The 25,366-nt window shown below is 51.0% G+C and overlaps 1 protein-coding gene across 1 annotated transcript in view; it reads right to left on the bottom strand.

Moving 5' to 3' along the window:
- GPR39 (G protein-coupled receptor 39) overlaps positions 1-25,366 on the bottom strand; it is a 110,365-nt gene continuing 84,999 nt past the window's right edge. The window contains exon 2 of the mRNA XM_082259984.1: positions 1-846. Coding sequence (XP_082116110.1) covers positions 362-846 — 485 coding nt within the window. The 3' untranslated portion in view covers positions 1-361. The remainder of the gene's footprint in view (positions 847-25,366) is intronic.

The raw sequence follows: 25,366 nt of genomic DNA, 5'->3' as shown, positions 1-25,366 counted from the left end.
TCTATGTTCCCTCTACATAGTGTTCTCCTCTATGTTTCCTCTACATCGTGTTCTCCTTTATGTTTCCTCTACATCGTGTTCTCCTCTATGTTCCCTCTACATCGTGTTCTCCTTTATGTTTCCTCTACATCGTGTTCTCCTCTATGTTCCCTCTACATCGTGTTCTCCTTTATGTTTCCTGGTTTTCTTGTCCCCTCATGTACCTTCTCTTGCTTGTTCTCTTCTGTATTTTTCTAGATCATGTATTTTGACCTACTTTCAAAGACTTCACTGATTTTTGTTCTGCTGCCATTATATATATATATATATAGAAAATGTTCTGTTAATAAAAGCACAATAAGTTCCTTGCACACAGCTGGGCTTAGATCTCACTTTCAGACAGGCCGTTTCTGACAGATGATGTTGGTTTTATCTCCGTTAGAAGCTCCTGAGATTTCAGAACGTTCGTCCTCCCTTCGGGCTCACTCTGAAAAGTAGTCAATGGATGGTTCTTGGTAATCCTAGAGGAGTGGTTACGTTTTAAAGACATTAATGGACGCCTATAGTTGGTGCTGCTGGCAGCGGAGTTTATGTGGGCTCTCCGCAGCCTCTCTTTATTTGCATGTTCCAGAGTAAGACGACAACAAAGGACTTGCAGAAAAACGTCTCGGAACTGCTTGGAAGAGATGTTATATAAGAGGGGGTTCACCACCGAGCTGAGGTAGAAGAAGGTGTCAGCAATTGGGAGCAATGTCATGTAGATACGGAAGTAGGAGATGGACCATTCCTGCTTTGGTATGCTTGCAGCCATAATGCGAAGGGCTTGGTTGGGCATCCAGCAAACAGCGAGGGTCAGGACAATAAGACCTGAGAAAAGGAGACAAAAAGACGTTAGGAGGGTTGGGGACACATCTGGGGCTATTTTTATCACACATTATATATTATGGACAGTCTTTCCTTTAGAAGAAAGTGACAATGAATGATCATAGGAAATGCAGTCAGGAGGCTTTGTACAATGTCACCTTGGCCGTGGCATTATTTAAACAGGCGAAGCCGGTAATAGCGGAGAAGGTAGCATAAAAGTAAGTTGTAGATGGAATAGATTCCTAGAATTATGTTTATTGATCTGTATCGCTCTGCTGGTTCCTTCATTGCATGAGGCTCAGCAGACAATGTACCTTCATTCTCTCCTAGTATCCATACAAGTAAATCTTAATATTGATCATTTCTCAGATAAACCCAATAAAGCACGCTCAGCTATCAGTAAAAATGATAACACACATTTTTCTTAAAGTAAACCTGTCAGGCATTTCAAACATATAATACTAACATTCCTGCCCAGAAGCCGGTAACATGAGGGACCTTCTATTCCTATTAGCAGGGAAGTTTTCTTCTCTGTATCTCTGTGATTTAATGTTTCTGTGTCTGTGGAGCTTCTACGTATAGCCCTGTCCAGCTGCCACCCCCTCCATTCTATGAGAGCCCCTCGATGTCCATTAGGGTCCCTCTTATTGAGCATGATGGAGGCATCTGGCTGCGGTTCCTCCACTGACCATGCAAAGATGGCTATTTATATAGAAAGCTCCATATAAAGGGTCCTCAAATGCTTTGAGTGCTCCCTGGCAGGTAGACTGAACTGTTGTAGGGTTTGTAGAAGACCGTGATAAAAAGTAGATGGTTTTTCCCATTGCTTGCTTATTTCACTTGTAGGGACCCGGCCCCGGTCAGGTGAGTCTCTCCATAGGGTTAGGGGGCATAGCTATAGATCCAAAGTCTGTGCTGTTCCTTTCCTGTGCCCTAATCCATCTCTTCCAAGGGTCTTCCACCTATCGATGCCCAACTTTTCCCATCCCACTAACAGCCAAGACCCCAAACCCTGAGTGAATTGTCAGCCCACCAGACCCCTTCTCTAGGGGGGGGGGGAGGGGAGGATACACTAGTATACAAATCCCTCTTGGATTGGATCTGCAATGTGTGAAGATATAGCTGCACATAAAAACTAACGTATTGTACTCCTTAAAAAATAAATATTTAAAATATTGTAACAAAAGCATAATGTACAAAAAATATATATCGTTCCTAATTATTGGCCAATCATTTGTTTAGTTAAAAGAGGTAAACATGGGGGGGATTTACTAAAGGCAAATAGACTGTGCACTTTGTAAAGTACAGTGGCTCCAGCGCTTGGGGAGGAGCTCTACTGACTTCCATCTGCTGATTTTTTTTATTTTCCTTTCATGTGATTGGATACTCTTTGCAAAGTGAATCTTTACCTCATTTACTAATCTATGGAGCAACTGCAACCCATAGGGGTGGATTTATTAAAGGCAAAAAGACAAACCCTAAGGTTTCAAAGCTTAACAAATGAGGAGAAGCTTCACTTTACAAATAATAGCCAATCACAAGCAAGGAAAGTAAAAAAAACAACATTTTGGCTTGCACATGATTGGACGATGGAAGTAAGCAGAGCTTCTGCTCATTTCCTAATCTCTGGAGCAACTGCACCTGTAGAATGCACAGTGACAGTCTATCTGCCTCAGTGCAGAAGCCGAGTATTTACTAAAGCTGCCAGATTCTCTCTAATCTACCTGACATAATTCTAAAGGATTTCAAGGGGATTTACAAATGGAGGAAGATATTGGGCATGTGTCCTGGGTGTCAGAGTCTAAGGGCACTCAGTAGAAGACCTATGGAATGTGCCCTGGGTGTCAGAGTCTAAGGGCACTCAGTAGAAGACCTATGGAATGTGCCCTGGGTGTCAGAGTCTAGGGGCACTCAGTAGAAGACCTATGGAATGTGCCCTGGGTGTCAGAGTCTAGGGGCACTCAGTAGAAGACCTGGGGCATGTTCCCTGGGTGTCAGAGTCTAAGGGCACTCAGTAGAAGACCTGGGGCATGTTCCCTGGGTGTCAGGGTCTAGGGGCACTCAGTAGAAGACCTGGGGCATGTTCCCTGGTTCTCAGAGTCTAGGGGCACTCAGTAGAAGACCTATGGAATGTACCCTGGGTGTCAGAGTCTAGGGGCACTCAGTAGAAGACCTATGGAATGTTCCCTGGGTGTCAGGGTCTAGGGGCACTCAGTAGAAGACCTGGGGCATGTTCCCTGGGTGTCAGAGTCTAGGGGCACTCAGTAGAAGACCTATGGAATGTGTCCTGGGTGTCAGAGTCTAGGGGCACTCAGTAGAAGACCTGGGGCATGTTCCCTGGGTGTCAGAGTCTAAGGGCACTCAGTAGAAGACCTGGGGCATGTTCCCTGGGTGTCAGAGTCTAAGGGCACTCAGTAGAAGATCTATGGAATGTGCCCTGGGTGTCAGGGTCTAGGGGTACTCAGTAGAAGACCTATGGAATGTACCCTGGGTGTCAGAGTCTAGGGGCACTCAGTAGAAGACCTGGGGCATGTTCCCTGGGTGTCAGAGTCTAAGGGCACTCAGTAGAAGACCTGGGGCATGTTCCCTGGGTGTCAGAGTCTAAGGGCACTCAGTAGAAGATCTATGGAATGTGCCCTGGGTGTCAGGGTCTAGGGGTACTCAGTAGAAGACCTATGGAATGTGTCCTGGGTGTCAGAGTCTAGGGGCACTCAGTAGAAGACCTGGGGCATGTTCCCTGGTTCTCAGAGTCTAGGGGTACCCAGTAGAAGACCTATGGAATGTGCCCTGGGTGTCAGAGTCTAGGGGCACTCAGTAGAAGACCTATGGAATGTGTCCTGAGTGTCAGAGTCTAAGGGCACTCAGTAGAAGACCTATGGAATGTGCCCTGGGTGTCAGGGTCTAGGGGCACTCAGTAGAAGACCTATGGAATGTGCCCTGGGTGTCAGAGTCTAGGGGTACCCAGTAGAAGACCTATGGAATGTGTCCTGGGTGTCAGGGTCTAGGGGTACTCATTAGAAGACCTATGGAATGTGCCCTGGGTGTCAGAGTCTAGGGGCACTCAGTAGAAGACCTGGGGCATGTTCCCTGGTTCTCAGAGTCTAGGGGCACTCAGTAGAAGACCTATGGAATGTGCCCTGGGTGTCAGAGTCTAGGGGAACTCAGTAGAAGACCTATGGAATGTGCCCTGAGTGTCAGAGTCTAGGGGTACTCAGTAGAAGACCTATGGAATGTACCCTGGGTGTCAGAGTCTAGGGGCACTCAGTAGAAGACCTATGGAATGTACCCTGGGTGTCGGAGTCTAGGGGCACTCAGTAGAAGACCTATGGAATGTGCCCCGGGTGTCAGAGTATAGGGGCACTCAGTAGAAGACCTATGGAATGTTCCCTGGGTGTCAGAGTCTAGGGGCACTCAGTAGAAGACCTATGGAATGTGCCCTGGGTGTCAGAGTCTAAGGGCACTCAGTAGAAGACCTATGGAATGTACCCTGGGTGTCAGAGTCTAGGGGTACCCAGTAGAAGACCTATGGAATGTGTCCTGGATGTCAGGGTCTAGGGGTACTCAGTAGAAGACCTATGGAATGTGCCCTGGGTGTCAGAGTCTAAGGGCACTCAGTAGAAGACCTATGGAATGTACCCTGGGTGTCAGAGTCTAGGGGCACTCAGTAGAAGACCTGGGGCATGTTCCCTGGGTGTCAGAGTCTAAGGGCACTCAGTAGAAGACCTATGGAATGTACCCTGGGTGTCAGAGTCTAGGGGCACTCAGTAGAAGACCTATGGAATGTGCCCTGGGTGTCAGAGTCTAGGGGCACTCAGTAGAAGACCTATGGAATGTTCCCTGGGTGTCAGGGTCTAGGGGTACTCAGTAGAAGACCTGGGGCATGTTCCCTGGGTGTCAGAGTCTAAGGGCACTCAGTAGAAGACCTATGGAATGTGCCCTGGGTGTCAGAGTCTAGGGGCACTCAGTAGAAGATCTATGGAATGTTCCCTGGGTGTCAGGGTCTAGGGGTACTCAGTTGAAGACCTGGGGCATGTTCCCTGGGTGTCAGAGTCTAGGGGCACTCAGTAGAAGACCTATGGAATGTGCCCTGGGTGTCAGAGTCTAGGGGCACTCAGTAGAAGATCTATGGAATGTGCCCTGGGTGTCAGAGTCTAGGGGCACTCAGTAGAAGACCTGGGGCATGTTCCCTGGTTCTCAGAGTCTAAGGGCACTCAGTAGAAGACCTATGGAATGTGCCCTGGGTGTCAGGGTCTAGGGGCACTCAGTAGAAGACCTATGGAATGTGCCCTGGGTGTCAGAGTCTAGGGGTACCCAGTAGAAGACCTATGGAATGTGTCCTGGGTGTCAGGGTCTAGGGGTACTCAGTAGAAGACCTATGGAATGTGTCCTGGGTGTCAGAGTCTAGGGGCACTCAGTAGAAGACCTGGGGCATGTTCCCTGGTTCTCAGAGTCTAGGGGTACCCAGTAGAAGACCTATGGAATGTGCCCTGGGTGTCAGAGTCTAGGGGCACTCAGTAGAAGACCTGGGGCATGTTCCCTGGGTGTCAGAGTCTAGGGGCACTCAGTAGAAGACCTGTGGCATGTTCCCTGGGTGTCAGAGTCTAGGGGCACTCAGTAGAAGACCTGGGGCATGTTCCCTGGGTGTCAGAGTCTAGGGGCACTCAGTAGAAGACCTGGGGCATGTGTCCTGGTTCTCAGAGTCTAGGGGCACTCAGTAGAAGACCTATGGAATGTGCCCTGGGTGTCAGAGTCTAGGGGTACCGAGTAGAAGACCTATGGAATGTTCCCTGGGTGTCAGAGTCTAGGTGCACTCAGTAAAAGACCTGGGGCATGTTCCCTGGTTCTCAGAGTCTAGGGGCACTCAGTAGAAGATCTATGGAATGTGCCCTGGGTGTCAGAGTCTAGGGGCACTCAGTAGAAGACCTGGGGCATGTTCCCTGGTTCTCAGAGTCTAGGGGTACCCAGTAGAAGACCTATGGAATGTGTCCTGGGTGTCAGAGTCTAGGGGCACTCAGTAGAAGACCTGGGGCATGTTCCCTGGGTGTCAGAGTCTAGGGGCACTCAGTAGAAGACCTGGGGCATGTGTCCTGGTTGTCAGAGTCTAGGGGCACTCAGTAGAAGACCGGGGGCATGTTCCCTGGTTCTCAGAGTCTAGGGGTACTCAGTAGAAGACCTGGGGCATGTTCCCTGGGTCTCAGAGTCTAGGGGTACTCAGTAGAAGACCTGGGGCATGTTTCCTGGTTCTCAGAGTCTAGGGGTACTCAGTAGAAGACCTATGGAATGTACCCTGGGTGTCAGAGTCTAGGGGCACTCAGTAGAAGACCTATGGAATGTACCCTGGGTGTCAGAGTCTAGGGGCACTCAGTAGAAGACCTATGGAATGTGCCCCGGGTGTCAGAGTCTAGGGGCACTCAGTAGAAGACCTATGGAATGTTCCCTGGGTGTCAGGGTCTAGGGGTACTCAGTAGAAGACCTGGCGCATGTTCCCTGGGTGTCAGAGTCTAAGGGCACTCAGTAGAAGACCTGGGGCATGTTCCCTGGGAGTCAGAGTCTAAGGGCACTCAGTAGAAGACCTATGGAATGTACCCTGGGTGTCAGAGTCTAGGGGCACTCAGTAGAAGACCTATGGAATGTGCCCTGGGTGTCAGAGTCTAGGGGCACTCAGTAGAAGACCTATGGAATGTTCCCTGGGTGTCAGGGTCTAGGGGTACTCAGTAGAAGACCTGGGGCATGTTCCCTGGGTGTCAGAGTCTAAGGGCACTCAGTAGAAGACCTATGGAATGTGCCCTGGGTGTCAGAGTCTAGGGGCACTCAGTAGAAGATCTATGGAATGTTCCCTGGGTGTCAGGGTCTAGGGGTATTCAGTAGAAGACCTGGGGCATGTTCCCTGGGTGTCAGAGTCTAGGGGCACTCAGTAGAAGATCTATGGAATGTGCCCTGGGTGTCAGAGTCTAGGGGCACTCAGTAGAAGATCTATGGAATGTGCCCTGGGTGTCAGAGTCTAGGGGCACTCAGTAGAAGATCTGGGGCATGTTCCCTGGTTCTCAGAGTCTAAGGGCACTCAGTAGAAGACCTATGGAATGTGCCCTGGGTGTAAGGGTCTAGGGGCACTCAGTAGAAGACCTATGGAATGTGCCCTGGGTGTCAGAGTCTAGGGGTACCCAATAGAAGACCTGGGGCATGTTCCCTGGTTCTCAGAGTCTAGGGGCACTCAGTAGAAGACCTATGGAATGTGCCCTGGGTGTCAGAGTCTAGGGGCACTCAGTAGAAGACCTGGGGCATGTTCCCTGGTTCTCAGAGTCTAGGGGTACCCAGTAGAAGACCTATGGAATGTGCCCTGGGTGTCAGAGTCTAGGGGCACTCAGTAGAAGACCTGGGGCATGTTCCCTGGTTGTCAGAGTCTAGGGGCACTCAGTAGAAGACCTGGGGCATGTTCCCTGGGTGTCAGAGTCTAGGGGCACTCAGTAGAAGACCTGGGGCATGTTCCCTGGGTGTCAGAGTCTAGGGGCACTCAGTAGAAGACCTGGGGCATGTTTCCTGGTTCTCAGAGTCTAGGGGCACTCAGTAGAAGACCTATGGAATGTGCCCTGGGTGTCAGAGTCTAGGGGTACCCAGTAGAAGACCTATGGAATGTTCCCTGGGTGTCAGAGTCTAGGGGCACTCAGTAAAAGACCTGGGGCATGTTCCCTGGTTCTCAGAGTCTAGGGGCACTCAGTAGAAGACCTATGGAATGTGCCCTGGGTGTCAGAGTCTAGGGGCACTCAGTAGAAGACCTGGGGCATGTTCCCTGGTTCTCAGAGTCTAGGGGTACCCAGTAGAAGACCTATGGAATGTGTCCTGGGTGTCAGAGTCTAGGGGCACTCAGTAGAAGACCTGGGGCATGTTCCCTGGGTGTCAGAGTCTAGGGGCACTCAGTAGAAGACCTATGGAATGTGCCCCGGGTGTCAGAGTCTAGGGGCACTCAGTAGAAGATCTATGGAATGTGCCCTGGGTGTCAGAGTCTAGGGGCACTCAGTAGAAGACCTGGGGCATGTTCCCTGGTTCTCAGAGTCTAGGGGCACTCAGTAGAAGACCTATGGAATGTGCCCCAGGTGTCTGAGTCTAGGGGCACTCAGTAGAAGATCTATGGAATGTGCCCTGGGTGTCAGAGTCTAGGGGCACTCAGTAGAAGACCTGGGGCATGTTCCCTGGTTCTCAGAGTCTAGGGGCACTCAGTAGAAGACCTATGGAATGTGCCCTGGGTGTCAGGGTCTAGGGGTACTCAGTAGAAGACCTATGGAATGTGCCCTGGGTGTCAGAGTCTAGGGGCACTCAGTAGAAGACCTATGGAATTTGTCCTGGGTGTCAGAGTCTAGGGGCACTCAGTAGAAGACCTGGGGCATGTTCCCTGGGTGTCAGAGTCTAGGGGCACTCAGTAGAAGACCTGGGGCATGGTCCCTGGGTGTCAGAGTCTAGGGGCACTCAGTAGAAGACCTATGGAATGTGCCCTGGGTGTCAGAGTCTAGGGGTACCCAGTAGAAGACCTATGGAATGTGCCCTGGGTGTCAGGGTCTAGGGGCACTCAGTAAAAGACCTGGGGCATGTTCCCTGGTTCTCAGAGACTAGGGGCACTCAGTAGAAGACCTATGGAATGTGCCCTGGGTGTCAGAGTCTAGGGGCACTCAGTAGAAGACCTGGGGCATGTTCCCTGGTTCTCAGAGTCTAGGGGTATCCAGTAGAAGACCTATGGAATGTGTCCTGGGTGTCAGAGTCTAGGAGCACTCAGTAGAAGACCTGGGGCATGTTCCCTGGGTGTCAGGGTCTAGGGGCACTCAGTAGAAGACCTGGGGCATGTGTCCTGGGTGTCAGAGTCTAGGAGCACTCAGTAGATGACCTGGGGCATGTTCTCTGGGTGTCAGGGTCTAGGGGCACTCAGTAGAAGACCTATGGAATGTGCCCTGGGTGTCAGAGTCTAGGGGCACTCAGTAGAAGACCTATGGAATGTGCCCTGGGTGTCAGAGTCTAGGGGCACTCAGTAGAAGACCTGGGGCATGTTCCCTGGTTCTCAGAGTCTAGGGGTACCCAGTAGAAGACCTATGGAATGTGTCCTGGGTGTCAGAGTCTAGGGGCACTCAGTAGAAGACCTGGGGCATGTTCCCTGGGTGTCAGAGTCTAGGGGCACTCAGTAGAAGACCTGGGGCATGTGTCCTGGTTGTCAGAGTCTAGGGGCACTCAGTAGAAGACCGGGGGCATGTTCCCTGGTTCTCAGAGTTTAGGGGTACTCAGTAGAAGACCTGGGGCATGTTCCCTGGGTGTCAGAGTCTAGGGGCACTCAGTAGAAGACCTGGGGCATGTTTCCTGGTTCTCAGAGTCTAGGGGTACTCAGTAGAAGATCTATGGAATGTGTCCTGGGTGTCAGAGTCTAGGGGCACTCAGTAGAAGACATGAGGCATGTTCCCTGGTTCTCAGAGTCTAGGGGCACTCAGTAGAAGACCTATGGAATGTGCCCCGGGTGTCAGAGTCTAGGGGCACTCAGTAGAAGATCTATTGCATGTTCCCTGGGTGTCAGAGTCTAGGGGCACTCAGTAGAAGACCTGGGGCATGTTTCCTGGTTCTCAGAGTCTAGGGGTACTCAGTAGAAGACCTGAGGCATGTTCCCTGGTTCTCAGAGTCTAGGGGCACTCAGTAGAAGACCTATGGAATGTGCCCCGGGTGTCAGAGTCTAGGGGCACTCAGTAGAAGATCTATGGAATGTGCCCTGGGTGTCAGAGTCTAGGGGCACTCAGTAGAAGACCTGGGGCATGTTCCCTGGTTCTCAGAGTCTAGGGGCACTCAGTAGAAGACCTATGGAATGTGCCCCGTGTGTCAGAGTCTAGGGGCACTCAGTAGAAGATCTATGGAATGTGCCCTGGGTGTCAGAGTCTAGGGGCACTCAGTAGAAGACCTGGAGCATGTTCCCTGGTTCTCAGAGTCTAGGGGCACTCAGTAGAAGACCTATGGAATGTGCCCTGGGTGTCAGGGTCTAGGGGTACTCAGTAGAAGACCTATGGAATGTGCCCTGGGTGTCAGAGTCTAGGGGCACTCAGTAGAAGAGCTATGGAATTTGTCCTGGGTGTCAGAGTCTAAGGGCACTCAGTAGAAGACCTGGGGCATGTTCCCTGGGTGTCAGAGTCTAGGGGCACTCAGTAGAAGACCTGGGGCATGGTCCCTGGGTGTCAGAGTCTAGGGGCACTCAGTAGAAGACATGGGGCATGTTTCCTGGTTCTCAGAGTCTAGGGGCACTCAGTAGAAGACCTATGGAATGTGCCCTGGGTGTCAGAGTCTAGGGGTACCCAGTAGAAGACCTATGGAATGTGCCCTGGGTGTCAGGGTCTAGGGGCACTCAGTAAAAGACCTGGGGCATGTTCCCTGGTTCTCAGAGACTAGGGGCACTCAGTAGAAGACCTATGGAATGTGCCCTGGGTGTCAGAGTCTAGGGGCACTCAGTAGAAGACCTGGGGCATGTTCCCTGGTTCTCAGAGTCTAGGGGTATCCAGTAGAAGACCTATGTAATGTGTCCTGGGTGTCAGAGTCTAGGAGCACTCAGTAGAAGACCTGGGGCATGTTCCCTGGGTGTCAGAGTCTAGGGGCACTCAGTAGAAGACCTGGGGCATGTGTCCTGGGTGTCAGAGTCTAGGAGCACTCAGTAGAAGACCTGGGGCATGTTCTCTGGGTGTCAGGGTCTAGGGGCACTCAGTAGAAGACCTATGGAATGTGCCCTGGGTGTCAGAGTCTAGGGGCACTCAGTAGAAGACCTGGGGCATGTTCCCTGGGTGTCAGAGTCTAGGGGCACTCAGTAGAAGACCTGGGGCATGTTCTCTGGGTGTCAGAGTCTATGGGCACTCAGTAGAAGACCTGGGGCATGTTCCCTGGGTGTCAGAGTCTAGGAGCACTCAGTAGAAGACCTGGGGCATGTTCCCTGGGTGTCAGAGTCTAGGAGCACTCAGTAGAAGACCTGGGGCATGTTCTCTGGGTGTCAGAGTCTAGGGGCACTCAGTAGAAGACCTATGGAATGTGCCCTGGGTGTCAGAGTCTAGGGGCACTCAGTAGAAGACCTGGGGCATGTTCCCTGGGTGTCAGAGTCTAGGGGCACTCAGTAGAAGACCTGGGGCATGTTCTCTGGGTGTCAGGGTCTATGGGCACTCAGTAGAAGACCTGGGGCATGTTCCCTGGGTGTCAGAGTCTAGGAGCACTCAGTAGAAGACCTGGGGCATGTTCCCTGGTTCTCAGAGTCTGGGGGCACTCAGTAGAAGACCTATGGAATGTGCCCTGGGTGTCAGAGTCTAGGGGCACTCAGTAGAAGACCTGGGGCATGTTCCCTGGTTCTCAGAGTCTAGGGGTACCCAGTAGAAGACCTGGGGCATGTTCCCTGGGTGTCAGAGTCTAGGGGCACTCATTAGAAGACCTGGGGCATGTGTCCTGGTTGTCAGAGTCTAGGGGCACTCAGTAGAAGACCGGGGGCATGTTCCCTGGTTCTCAGAGTCTAGGGGTACTCAGTAGAAGACCTGGGGCATGTTCCCTGGGTGTCAGAGTCTAGGGGCACTCAGTAGAAGACCTGGGGCATGTTTCCTGGTTCTCAGAGTCTAGGGGTACTCAGTAGAAGATCTTTGGAATGTTCCCTGGTTCTCAGAGTCTAGGGGCACTCAGTAGAAGACCTATGGAATGTGCCCCGGGTGTCAGAGTCTAGGGGCACTCAGTAGAAGATCTATGGCATGTTCCCTGGGTGTCAGAGTCTAGGGGCACTCAGTAGAAGACCTGGGGCATGTTTCCTGGTTCTCAGAGTCTAGGGGCACTCAGTAGAAGACCTATGGAATGTGCCCCGGGTGTCAGAGTCTAGGGGCACTCAGTAGAAGATCTATGGCATGTTCCCTGGGTGTCAGAGTCTAGGGGCACTCAGTAGAAGACCTGGGGCATGTTTCCTGGTTCTCAGAGTCTAGGGGCACTCAGTAGAAGACCTATGGAATGTGCCCTGGGTGTCAGAGTCTAGGGGCACTCAGTAGAAGACCTATGGAATGTGCCCTGGGTGTCAGGGTCTAGGGGTACTCAGTAGAGGACCTATGGAATGTGCCCTGGGTGTCAGAGTCTAGGGGCACTCAGTAGAAGACCTATGGAATTTGTCCTGGGTGTCAGAGTCTAGGGGCACTCAGTAGAAGACCTGGGGCATGTTCCCTGGGTGTCAGAGTCTAGGGGCACTCAGTAGAAGACATGGGGCATGTTTCCTGGTTCTCAGAGTCTAGGGGCACTCAGTAGAAGACCTATGGAATGTGCCCTGGGTGTCAGGGTCTAGGGGCACTCAGTAAAAGACCTGGGGCATGTTCCCTGGTTCTCAGAGTCTAGGGGCACTCAGTAGAAGACCTATGGAATGTGCCCTGGGTGTCAGAGTCTAGGGGCACTCAGTAGAAGACCTGGGGCATGTTCCCTGGTTCTCAGAGTCTAGGGGTATCCAGTAGAAGACCTATGGAATGTGTCCTGGGTGTCAGAGTCTAGGGGTACTCAGTAGAAGACCTGGGGCATGTTCTCTGGGTGTCAGGGTCTAGGGGCACTCAGTAGAAGACCTGGGGCATGTTCCCTGGGTGTCAGAGTCTAGGGGCACTCAGTAGAAGACCTGGGGCATGTTCTCTGGGTGTCAGGGTCTAGGGGCACTCAGTAGAAGACCTGGGGCATGTTCCCTGGGTGTCAGAGTCTAGGGGCACTCAGTAGAAGACCTGGGGCATGTTCCCTGGTTCTCAGAGTCTAGGGGCACTCAGTAGAAGACCTATGGAATGTGCCCTGGGTGTCAGAGTCTAGGGGCACTCAGTAGAAGACCTATGGAATGTTCCCTGGTTCTCAGGGTCTAGGGGTACTCAGTAGAAGACCTGGGGCATGTTCCCTGGGTGTCAGAGTCTAGGGGCACTCAGTAGAAGACCTGGGGCATGTTCCCTGGTTCTCAGAGTCTAGGGGCACTCAGTAGAAGACCTATGGAATGTGCCCTGGGTGTCAGAGTCTAGGGGCACTCAGTAGAAGACCTATGGAATGTTCCCTGGTTCTCAGGGTCTAGGGGTACTCAGTAGAAGACCTGGGGCATGTTCCCTGGGTGTCAGAGTCTAGGGGCACTCAGTAGAAGACCTATGGAATGTGCCCTGGGTGTCAGAGTCTAGGGGCACTCAGTAGAAGACCTGGGGCATGTTCCCTGGGTGTCAGAGTCTAGGGGCACTTAGTAGAAGACCTATGGAATGTTCCCTGGGTGTCAGAGTCTAGGAGCACTCAGTAGAAGACCTATGGAATGTTCCCTGGTTCTCAGAGTCTAGGGGCACTCAGTAGAAGACCTATGGAATGTGCCCTGGGTGTCAGAGTCTAGGGGCACTCAGTAGAAGACCTATGGAATGTGTCCTGGGTGTCAGAGTCTAGGAGCACTCAGTAGAAGACCTGGGGCATGTTCCCTGGGTGTCAGAGTCTAGGGGCACTTAGTAGAAGACCTATGGAATGTGCCCTGGGTGTCAGAGTCTAGGGGCACTCAGTAGAAGACCTATGGAATGTTCCCTGGGTGTCAGAGTCTAGGGGCACTCAGTAGAAGACCTATGGAATGTTCCCTGGGTGTCAGAGTCTAGGGGCACTTAGTAGAAGACCTGGGGCATGTTCCCTGGGTGTCAGAGTCTAGGGGCTCTCAGCATAAGACCCGGAGAACGTGCCCTTATTGTCAGGGTCTAGGAATAGGCATTAGAAGACCTGGGGTAAATGCCCTGGGTGTCAGGGTCTAGCAGCACCCCCATATCACAGATTAAGTGAGACTATCCTTTATTTAGGGAATGTCTGTAAAATCACAGACAGTTTGGATCAGTTACAATGTAAAACGGTTCACAGAAGAGGCCAATAAATGGAATTCCAGCCACCTTACACCGACCATAGATGGATGGAATTTGAGACTAAAATTCTTAGGAAAAATCGCAGAACATGCTTTTAATGGCTGATTTTAGAATGAAAGGATTTAATTGAATGAAAACCACATACATTGTTAGAAATTTGTTTGATAGAAATGTTCTATCCTGATCCTTCAAATTTTATTGTCACTGTAGTTGAATGAGCGTCGCTTTGACCCGTTCACATCTGGAGGTTTGGCATTGATGGCAGAATCAATGCGTTTCTGCCCGCCATTTTAAATTGCACTGCAATAGTGGCAGAAACGCACCATGAATGGTTGGGTGACATTCATCTTTAATGGCACCCCAAGCACAATGCAGTTTTGCTGCGATTGTTGAGTATTAAATAATGCGACAAATTGCAGCAAACCGCCTCATGAAGATTGTCGCCCCAAATGGAGTAGGAGCTTCTATTGGACGACAAGCTTTGTGTGATTTTTGCTGTGATTGCCGTGTGATAATCGCATCGCATTTTAGGTGCCTTTAAAAATGAATGGCATCCACACAGGCGTGGTGCATTTTCCCAGTATTGCAATGCGATTTGGAATTACAGGCAGAATGAAGAAATAAGAAGATGCTGAGTTTATGTTTTGTAGCGGCACACAGCGAATGGCTGCAAGCAATATTCACCCCGATCAGAGGAAGATATGGATTCACAACCAGAGATCAATAATCCAACCCAGCCAAGGTGAACAGATGAGAAGGAGAAGAACCAAGAACAGCAAAAATAGGGAGCAGGCGGGAAGAACGCCGATCCCTGAGAACTTCATACAAATAATACAAAGCTAAAAATATAAAAAACAAAGAATAGTGGAAGGAAAACAAACAACACTGCATAGGCGATGAATGGGGTCAGGTGTCTCCAGCACTGATTTCACACGCCGCTCACCTTTGTATTCTGTGCTCTGTTTAGGATTTGATTTGTTGACCGCGCGTCCACAGCTCCTAGATTGTTTGTTTTACATTTGTTTTGTGCTGTTTGGCAGATAAGTGTCTGATCACTGTCTGATCACTGTCTGATCACTGACTGATCACCGACTGATCACCGACTGATCACCGGCTGATCACCGACTGATCACTGACTGATCACCGACTGATCACCGGCTGATCACTGACTGATCACAGTCTGATCACCAACTGATCACAGTCTGATCACTGGCTGATCACTGTCTGATCACTGACTGATCACTGTCTGATCACTGGCTGATCATTGACTGATCACTGACTGATCACTGTCTGATCACTGGCTGATGACTGACTGATCACCGGCTGATCACCGGCTGATCACTGACTGATCACCGGCTGATCACCGGCTGATCACCAACTGATCACAGTCTGATCACTGGCTGATCACTGTCTGATCACTGACTGATCACTGTCTGATCACTGTCTGATCACTGGCTGATCACTGGCTGATCATTGACTGATCACTGACTGATCACTGTCTGATCACTGGCTGATCACTGACTGATCACTGGCTGATCACTGGCTGATCACTGGCTGATCATTGACTGATCACTGACTGATCACAGTCTAATCACTGGCTGATCACTGACTGATCACAGTCTGATCACTGACTGATCACTGGCTGATCACTGACTGATCACTGGCTGATCACTGACTGATCACAGTCTGATCACTGGCTGATCACTGACTGATCACTGACTGATCACAGTCTGATCACTGACTGATCACTGGCTGATCATTGACTGATCACTGACTGATCACAGTCTGATCACTGGCTGATCACTGACTGATAACCAACTGATCACTGGCTAATAACTGACTGATCACAGTCTGATCACTGACTGATAACCAACTGATCACAGTCTGTTCACTGACTGATAATTGACTGATAACTGACTGATCACTGACTGATAACTGACTGATCACTGGCTGATCACTTTCTGATCACTGGCTGATCACTGACTGATCCCTTTCTGATCACTGACTGATCACTTTCTGATCACTGGCTGATCACTGACTGATCCCTTTCTGATCACTGGCTGATCACTTTCTGATCACTGGCTGATCACTGGCTGATCACTTTCTGATCACTGACTGATCACTTACTGATCACTGACTGATCACTGACTGCACAGAGTGGCTCCTTGCCTCCTCTTCAGGTGTCCCCGCTGGCTTCCTCCACATCTTCTCTGAGTGCCTCTTCAGCAAGCCCACTGTGATGAGGACACTGTTGCCCTGGGCTGTGTGCATCCATAGACACACACAGCATGGCTCAGCCATACCTAGTGCTCCCTCCTCATAGGATTTGACTGACAAAAACAGGAGCCAATGGCTGCCCTCAAAGTCCACTGTGAGACGAGGAAGAGAGAAGAGTGGTGCTGCAGATGGGAGCGTTGGATTGGTGGAGGAGTCAGGTAAGTGTTTGGGGGGGGGGAGGGGGGACAGAGAACGCATTAGGGTAAAAACACTTGGACCTTACTTCCATAGGATGGATTCCTCCTGAGGAACGCATTGAGAGATCCCCTGACCATCCCAGGGGTGACCCCAGCAAGGTCCACATCCAGAATTCCAGTCATTTCTGTGGAGGGGGGGAGGGGTGATTGGTATCCAGAAGAGTAATAAGGAACAGCAATGAAGGTGATTATTTATGATGAAATTGTGGTTCTGGTCATTACATTGATGTATATTAGATGTGAGCCACCAAAAGCTTTGTCTAATACTAGGAGCCGGAAATTCCCCCTCCCCCATACTGTGCAAAACCATTCCAGTCCAATGAATGGGCTCCCATATCTCATAGATTGGTTTGTGTGTGGATCCCCCTGGTTATGTCCGGTACATTGAGATCTGGTGGTGACATTGATAAATTCCTTCCAGTTGGGGGTTCGGTGTATTCACCCCTCATATGATGATCAGGGATGGCGATACTCAGGTGACAACAACTGATCCTTCCAAATATTTCCAGATCTTTTCTACAGAAGATAAAGCAGCAGATTGAAGAGATCCTTACATTGGGGGATTGAAGAGATCCTCACATCGGAGGGATTGAAGAGATCCTCACATTGGAGGGATTGAAGAGATCCTCACATTGGGAGGATTGAAGAGATCCTCTCATTGGGGGGATTGAAGAGATCCTCACATCAGGGGGATTGAAGAGATCCTCACATCGGGGGGGGGGGGGGGTTGAAGAGATCCTCACATCGGGGGATTGAAGAGATCCTCACATCGGGGGGATGGAAGAGATCCTCACATCGGGGGGATTGAAGAGATCCTCACATCGGGGGGATTAAAGAGATCCTCACATCGGAGGGATTGAAGGGGGGGGGGGGATTGAAAAGATCTTCACATCAGGGGGATTGTAAAGATCCTCACATTGGGGGGATTGAAGAGATCCTCACATCGGGGGGATTAAAGAGATCCTCACATCGGAGGGAATGAAGAGATCCTCACATCAGGGGGGATTGAAGAGATCCTCACATCGGGGTGATTAAAGAGATCCTCACATCAGAGGGATTGAAGAGATCCTCACATCGGGGGGATTAAAGAGATCCTCACATCGGAGGGATTGAAGAGATCCTCACATTGGGGGGATTGAAGAGATCCTCACATCGGAGGGATTGAAGAGATCCTCACATCGGAGGGATTGAAGAGATCCTCACATCGGGGGATTGAAGATTTCCTCACATCGGGGGATTGAAGAGATCCTCACATCGGAGGGATTGAAGAGATCCTTAAATCGGGGGGGATTGAAGAGATCTTGACATTGGGGGAATTGAAGAGATCCTCCGATCGGGGGGGATTGAAGGGGGGGGGGATTGAAAAGATCTTCACATCAGGGGGATTGAAGAGATCCTCCCATCGGGGGGAATTGAAGAGATCTTCCCATTGGGGGATTTACTAAGAGGAGAATCTCAGGATGGTCGTCTTTACAGTCAGTCAATTCTTTAGTAAGTCATCACTATGGTGTGCTATAGTTCCATAATCCGGGGGATGATACGGCACAGATTGGTGGAAGATTTTCAGCTTTTTCGGGTGATTTTCAGGATATTGTTTCTCCAAGGATCTTCACATCGGGGGGGATTGAAGAGATCCTCACATCGGGGGGATTTAAGAGATCCTCACATCGGGGGATTGAAGAGATCTTCCCACAGGGGGGTTGAAGACATCCTCACATCGGGGAGTTTGAAGAGATCCTCCCATCGGGGGAGATTGAAGTGATCTTCCTGTAACGACACCCCAAAGTATGAAAGGGGCTACAGTCATCTAGGATAATCTGCTCCCGAACACCAGGACAGCTATCGACCACTCCAATCCGACATACATGAAGCCCATACAAATAATCCCCCCCCCCTCAAGTACGAGACATGGCTCTGTAGTGAAGTCAAGTGAGAATAACTCTCTTCTGCTCCTTTATTGAAAGAAACACAGGTGAGCTCATTAACATACTTATCAATAGTCTCAGACCCAATTAACATACTGCCCTATTTTAGACAAAAGCACTTAGTTAATCAGTAGACATTCTTTAGGAGGGGCTGCTGGAAATAATCTTCCCCTCTCTCTGCAGCTAATATACATTGATTAGCAGACATGGTGTCTCTCATAGTTCCTGGACGCCCAAATTAGGAGTTGCACTTCCTGTGCCTTACAGTGTTAAGGAATAAGATAGATCTCCATATTTCCTGAGAGATACCGGTAATGCATATTACTGTCCCATTTGAAGTAGTCCAAACCATATTCTCAGTGTACACCACCCTCCCGGTCACCCTGCATCTATGAAAGATGCAGGGTGACTTAAACATAAGAAAGCCCCACAAGGCTGGACATGGTGCCTCCCAACCTCTTTAAAGGAATTTGGGGTCCACAACCCCCATGCCCAAAGTGACTCCTGTCACACTTCCCTTTGGGGGATTAAAGAGATTCTCACATCGGGGGGATTGAAGAGATCCTCACATTGGGGGGATAGAAGAGATCTTTACATGGGGGGATTAAAGAGATCCTCACATTGGGGGGATTGAAGAGATCTTCCCACAGGGGGGTTGAAGAGATTCTCACATCGGGGGGGATTAAAGAGATCCTCACATCGGGGGATTTACTAAGAGGAGGATCTCAGGATGGTCGTCTTTACAGTCAGTCAATTCTTTAGTAAGTCATCACTATGGTGTGCTATGGTTCCATAATCCGGGGGATGGTACAGCACAGATTGGTGGAAGATTTTCAGCTTTTTCAGGTGATTTTCAGGATATTGTTTCTCCAAGGATCTTTACATTGGGGGGATTGAAGAGATCCTCACATCGGGGGGATTGAAGAGATCCTCACATCGGGGGGATTGAAGAGATCCTCACATCGGGGGGGGGGGTATTGAAGAGATCCTCACATCGGGGGGATTGAAGAGATCCTCACATCGGGGGGATTGAAGAGATCCTCACATTGGGGGATTAAAGAGATCCTCACTTCGGGGGGGATTGAAGAGATCCTCACATTGGGGGGATTGAAGAGATCCTCACATCGGGGGATTGAAGAGATCCTCACATCGGGGGATTGAAGAGATCCTCACATCGGGGGGATTGAAGAGATCTTCCCACAGGGGGGTTGAAGAGATCTTCACATAGGGGGGATTGAAGAGTTCTTCACATCGGGGGGGGGGGGGGTTGAAGAGATCCTCACATTGGGGGGGATTGAAGAGATCCTCACATCGGGGGATTGAAGAGATCCTCACATCGGGGGGATTGAAGAGATCCTCACATCGGGGGGATTGAAGAGATCTTCCCACAGGGGGGTTGAAGAGATCTTCACATTGGGGGGATTGAAGAGTTCTTCACATCGGGGGGATTGAAGAGATCCTCACATCGGGGGGGTTTGAAGAGATCCTCACATTGGGGGGGATTGAAGAGATCCTCACATGGGGGGGGATTGAAGAGATCCTCACATCGGGGGGATTGAAGAGATCTTCCCACAGGGGGGTTGAAGAGATCTTCACATCGGGGGGATTGAAGAGATCTTCACATTGGGGGGATTGAAGAGATCTTCACATCGGGGGATTGAAGAATTGAAGAGATCTTCACATCGGGGGATTGAAGAGATCTTCACATCGGGGGATTGAAGAATTGAAGAGATCTTCACATCGGGGGATTGAAGAGATCTTCCCACAGGGGGGTTGAAGAGATCTTCACATTGGGGGGATTGAAGAGATCTTCACATCGGGGGATTGAAGAATTGAAGAGATCTTCACATCGGGGGATTTACTAAAAGGAGGATTTCACATGAAAGGTTCTGCTGGTAAACAACAATTTCTTTAACAAAACCTGACCTAAGGACCTATCCTGGGTTCTCCAGCCTCTGGTTCCATGTCACAGTGATCCGTTGGCTCCAATTCTTTCTGCATTATTAACCCAAAACATGGCTGTGGATGAAGAGTTCTGACTTCACTTGTAGCATGCTTGTCCTGTGTCAGCCTCCATCTTTCCTCCAGCACAGGTGAGGCCAGCTGGTGGAATAGGCGTCTGCAAGTAGGGGCAAGGGGGGGCAAATGCCCCCCCCCCCCCGGAATCTCAACTTCCCCTTTCAAGTGGATGTTAGGCCACTTTATACCATCCTGTCTGGTCTGTTTGATAATAAAATATGCCGTTCTTTACCAGTTTTCAGAGGGCCGAGCGCCGCTCACATGACCCGTCTGTTCTCTCCCTGTCTGACTGCTGCCTGTAGTGGGCGGGACCAAGGATTCCTGACTGATGCCAGTCGGGAGGGGAGGAGGAGGGGAGGGGAGAGGAGGGGAGAGGCAGCGGGTCACGTGAGTGGCAATCGGCACTCTGAAAACTTGTAAATAACGGCTTATTTTTATAAAACACAGACACAGGGGCACACAGGATTATTAAACAGAATGTAGACAGGATATGAAACTTTAAATAAAACTACACAGCAGGAGGGGAGGGGCAGTGACACCAGAGCAGACAGGCAGGGAGGGAGGGGGAGGGGCAGTGACACAGGAGCAGACAGGCAGGGAGGGGAGGGAGGGGAGGGGCAGTGACACAGGAGCAGACAGGCAGGGATGGAGGGAGGGGAGGGGCAGTGACACAGGAGCAGACAGGCAGGGAGGGGAGGGAGGGAGGGGAGGAGCAGTGACACAGGAGCAGACAGGCAGGGAGGGAGGGAAGGGAGGGGCAGTGACACAGGAGCAGACAGGCAGGGAGGGAGGGAAGGGAGGGGCAGTGACACAGGAGCAGACAGGCAGGGAGGGAGGGGGCAGTGACACAGGAGCAGACAGGCAGGGAGGGGAGGGAGGGGGGTGGTGACACAGGAGCAGACAGGCAGGGAGGGAGGGGAGGGGCAGTGACACAGGAGCAGACAGGCAGGGAGGGGAGGGGGGCAGTGGCACAGGAGCAGACAGGCAGGGAGGGGAGGGAGGAGGGCGGTGACACAGGAGCAGGCAGGCAGGGAGGGGAGGGGGCAGTGGCACAGGAGCAGACAGACAGGGAGGGGAGGGGCAGTGACACAGGAGCAGACAGGCAGGGAGGGAGGGAGGGGAGGGGCAGTGACACAGGAGCAGACAGGCAGGGAGGGGAGGGAGAGGGGCGGTGACACAGGAGCAGGGAGGGGAGGGGGCAGTGGCACAGGAGCAGACAGGCAGGGAGGGGAGGGGCAGTGACACAGGAGCAGACAGGCAGGGAGGGAGGGAGGGGAGGGGCAGTGACACAGGAGCAGACAGGCAGGGAGGGAGGGGAGGGGCAGTGACACAGGAGCAGACAGGCAGGGAGGGGAGGGGGGCAGTGACACAGGAGCAGACAGGCAGGGAGGGGAGGGGGGCAGTGGCACAGGAGCAGACAGGCAGGGAGGGGAGGGAGGAGGGCGGTGACACAGGAGCAGGCAGGCAGGGAGGGGAGGGGGGCAGTGGCACAGGAGCAGACAGGCAGGGAGGGGAGGGGCAGTGACACAGGAGCAGACAGGCAGGGAGGGAGGGAGGGGAGGGGCAGTGACACAGGAGCAGACAGGCAGGGAGGGAGGGAGAGGAGGGGTAGTGACACAGGAGCAGACCGGCAGGGAGGGAGGGAGGGGGAGGGACAGTGACACAGGAGCAGACAGGCAGGGAGGGGAGGGGCAGTGACACAGGAGCAGACAGGCAGGGAAGGAGGGAGGGGAGGGGCAGTGACACAGGAGCAGACAGGCAGGGAGGGGAGGGGCAGTGACACAGGAGCAGACAGGCAGGGAGGGAGGGAGGGGAGGGGCAGTGACACAGGAGCAGACAGGCAGGGAGGGAGGGAGAGGAGGGGTAGTGACACAGGAGCAGACCGGCAGGGAGGGAGGGAGGGGGAGGGACAGTGACACAGGAGCAGACAGGCAGGGAGGGGAGGGAGGGGGGCGGTGACACAGGAGCAGACAGGCAGGGAGGGGAGGGAGAGGGGCGGTGACACAGGAGCAGGCAGGCAGGGAGGGGAGGGGGGCAGTGGCACAGGAGCAGACAGGCAGGGAGGGGAGGGGCAGTGACACAGGAGCAGACAAGCAGGGAGGGAGGGAGGGGAGGGGCAGTGACACAGGAGCAGACAGGCAGGGAGGGAGGGAGAGGAGGGGTAGTGACACAGGAGCAGACAGGCAGGGAGGGGAGGGAGGGGAGGGGCAGTGACACAGGAGCAGACAGACAGGGAGGGAGGGAGGGGGAGGGGCAGTGACACAGGAGCAGACAAGGAGGGAGGGAGGGGGAGAGAGGAAAGAGGAGGACAGGAGAGCTGCGGATGACGGAGGCATGTAAACTGACCACAGTGTCAGGGCTCAGCAGCCATGGTATACCGTGGTCAGTTTACAGAGGGGAGGACATAGCCAGGCAGGATCAGCCTGGTATTTTAGGTGATAGAAGGGGACAAATTACACAGCAAAGCACTTTTTTTAGGTTAACAAATGCTTTAAGAATAAATGCTGCCGTTTGCTCTTTAAAAATAAATACTCAAAATAAGTATAATGACTAAGCCCCGCCCCTTCATGACATTGTTGAAAAGGGGCAGAGCATGGGTGACCTTAAAATGATGCCCCTCCCTGAAAGAAGTCCTGTGGCCGCCCATGGCGGGTGGTGACCTGAATCTGCATAGAGGGAACATCTCCAGGTATTAGAAGGATGAAGCGTGGAATCCCCGCCACACGTTATACAATTAGAGGGATCCATTTCCATCCATGTTTGCACACTCGGCTTTATGAAGTGATTGCAGACCACAAAGTCTCCGGGGAATCGGCAGCCGAGGAAATGATTTGTTTTCTCCTCGTACTGCATCTGGATATTGAGATCAAACACGTTGAAGAATCTGTCCGTAAATGACAACATTTATCTCTTCAGGGAAGAAGGGAATAGAGAGAGAGCTTATCGCAATCCCTGCGTCCTCCTGGAAATTCACCGTCTATACGGCACAGAGACTCCACAGAGGTGGAGGGATTAATCCGGGGAAATGGCGCTGTTCTGAACCCGCGGCGGATTTCAGGAAATATTCAATTTATATGGCGAGAAGCAGAAAAAACAGAACTAGAATAAGCAGAACGATGAGATACTAATAATAATCATCAGATCAGACTTTTACCCCCCCAGACAGATACCACGCATTTCCCAAGGGTCAGCGCTGCCACCGTACACGTTACCCCAAAGGAGGCAAAAGGGCGCAATTTTATTTGTCAGTTCCCAGAATGCTTTGCTCATAGACTCAACCACACACACATTTAAAACAATGAGGAACGAGTGTTCCAGTGATGAGTCTAGAAGCTAGTGATGGGCTCAACATTTCGAGTCGGACATTGGCTGTTCATGCTTTTGCTGAACACACAAATGAATGGAACGCTTGGCAGGAAGTTCACCCGCGATTGCAGTGCATTAAGTGGTTGTGATTGGCCAAATCATGCACGTGACCTGTATGCTTTAGCCAATCACAGCACAATGTTCTGTCAGAACCATGATTGGCCAAAGGTAGGGTGCCTTTAGCCAATCATGGCTCAGGGGCTAAGTCCACGCCCCACACTATATAAGGCTGCTTACATGTGTAGTGTGTTAGGAGTGGAGACTAGGCAGGTAGTTGGTGGATTGTGCGTTCATGTTTAGTTCAGTCAGTGTAGTGCTGTGCTGATTCTTGTGTAGTGGGGCCACTGAAGTGTTGGCGTATACAACATGTGTGTCACCCCACTGATCCCATTTTTTTAATTGATTTTTTTTTCCTTTTCTTTTTGCAGCATCAGATTCTGTTACTGCAATAATATTACTCCCCCTTCTATGTCGCAGGTGCTATTACTTCTGTGTCAGCAGTGATTTTTTTTTTTTTGTGGCGCAGCAGGACTAATTTTATTTAAGGAATAATTGCTGTCCCACCCTTTTATGACATAGGTGCTATTCCTTCTGCGATAGCAGTGGGGATTTTTTTTGTTTGTCACACAGGAGGACTAATAATGTTTAAGATAAAGTTGCTGTCCCCCCATCTGCATCGCAGGTGCTACTCCTTCTGCGTCAGCAGTGGGGTTTTTTCATTTTGAATTTTTTTCCTGGCACAGCAGCACAAATAATATTTAGGGCATAATTGCTGGCCCAACTTCTGCATCGCAGGTGCTATTCCTTCTGCATCAGCAGGGTTTTTCTTTTTTTTTGGCTTTACTAAAATCTTCTTTATTAAAAAAAAAACTATAGTAAAAAGGTTTATAGTGCATCAAGCACAAAATGATTGCACCCAAGCATCATATTTCCATCCCACATTCTATAATAAAAAGTTATAAAAAAAATAGAAAATCCCCATAATGCCCGAAAGGCCAACAAGGAGAGGCCGACACTCTCAGGTCACTAAAAGAGGACAAGCAGCCTTTGTGTCCACAGTGAAAAGTGGTGCATCCTCTGCAGGCGGGGCATGCTTGTCCTTTATTTCCGGTGCTGGCCATGTTATTTAACCATAACATGTAGAAGAGTTGGTGGAGTGGATAGCTAAGCTGTCCTCATCCTCTGTTACCCAGGCTCATACTAGTTTGCCTTTCACCACAGCTACCAAAGCGGCCCGTTCCACAGGCTCCTTCTCCACTGCTACTCCTTCCATAGCCTCACCATCATGCACGGAGGAGTCACCTGAACTATTTGATCATAGTGTCAGTGACATGCTCCTGGAGGAAGCGCAGCAATTTGAAAGCTGTGATGTTGGTTCGCAGGTTGAGGAAGGGGATAACGTGAGCCTAGAGAGAGGGGGTGACAATGATGGACAAGAGACCAGCAGTCATGTTACCACAGCTGAAGCGTATTGCCAAGTTTGCTCCAGTGAGGAGGAGGGAGGGGATGATGAGGTCACTGACTGTACTTGGGTGCCTGACAGGATAGAGGAGGAAAGTGAGGAGGAGGAAGTGGCACAACTCCAACGAGGCAGGATGTCCTCCAGGGGCCAACTAAGGGCAGCCACCCGATTGCATCACAGCACAGAGCTCCACAGGTGCAAGAATTTTTAGTTTTATTGTTTCACTTTAAGCATTATTAAAATCACTGATCCTGTAAAAACGATAGTTTAAAAAAAAATGTTTTGCATTGATGCATGTCCCCCAGGGCAGTACCCGGACCCCCATACATTTTTGTTTTGCAATAACTTGCATATAAGCCTTTAAATTTAGGACTTTTGATTTTTCATGTTCGTCTCCCATAGACTTTAATTGAGTTT

This window comes from Pelophylax lessonae, assembly GCF_965119305.1.
Source record: "Pelophylax lessonae genome assembly, chromosome: 6".
Lineage (NCBI taxonomy): Eukaryota > Metazoa > Chordata > Amphibia > Anura > Ranidae > Pelophylax > Pelophylax lessonae.
The sequence above is the reverse complement of the archived record's forward strand: the minus strand, read 5'-3'. Positions and strand labels throughout refer to the sequence as shown.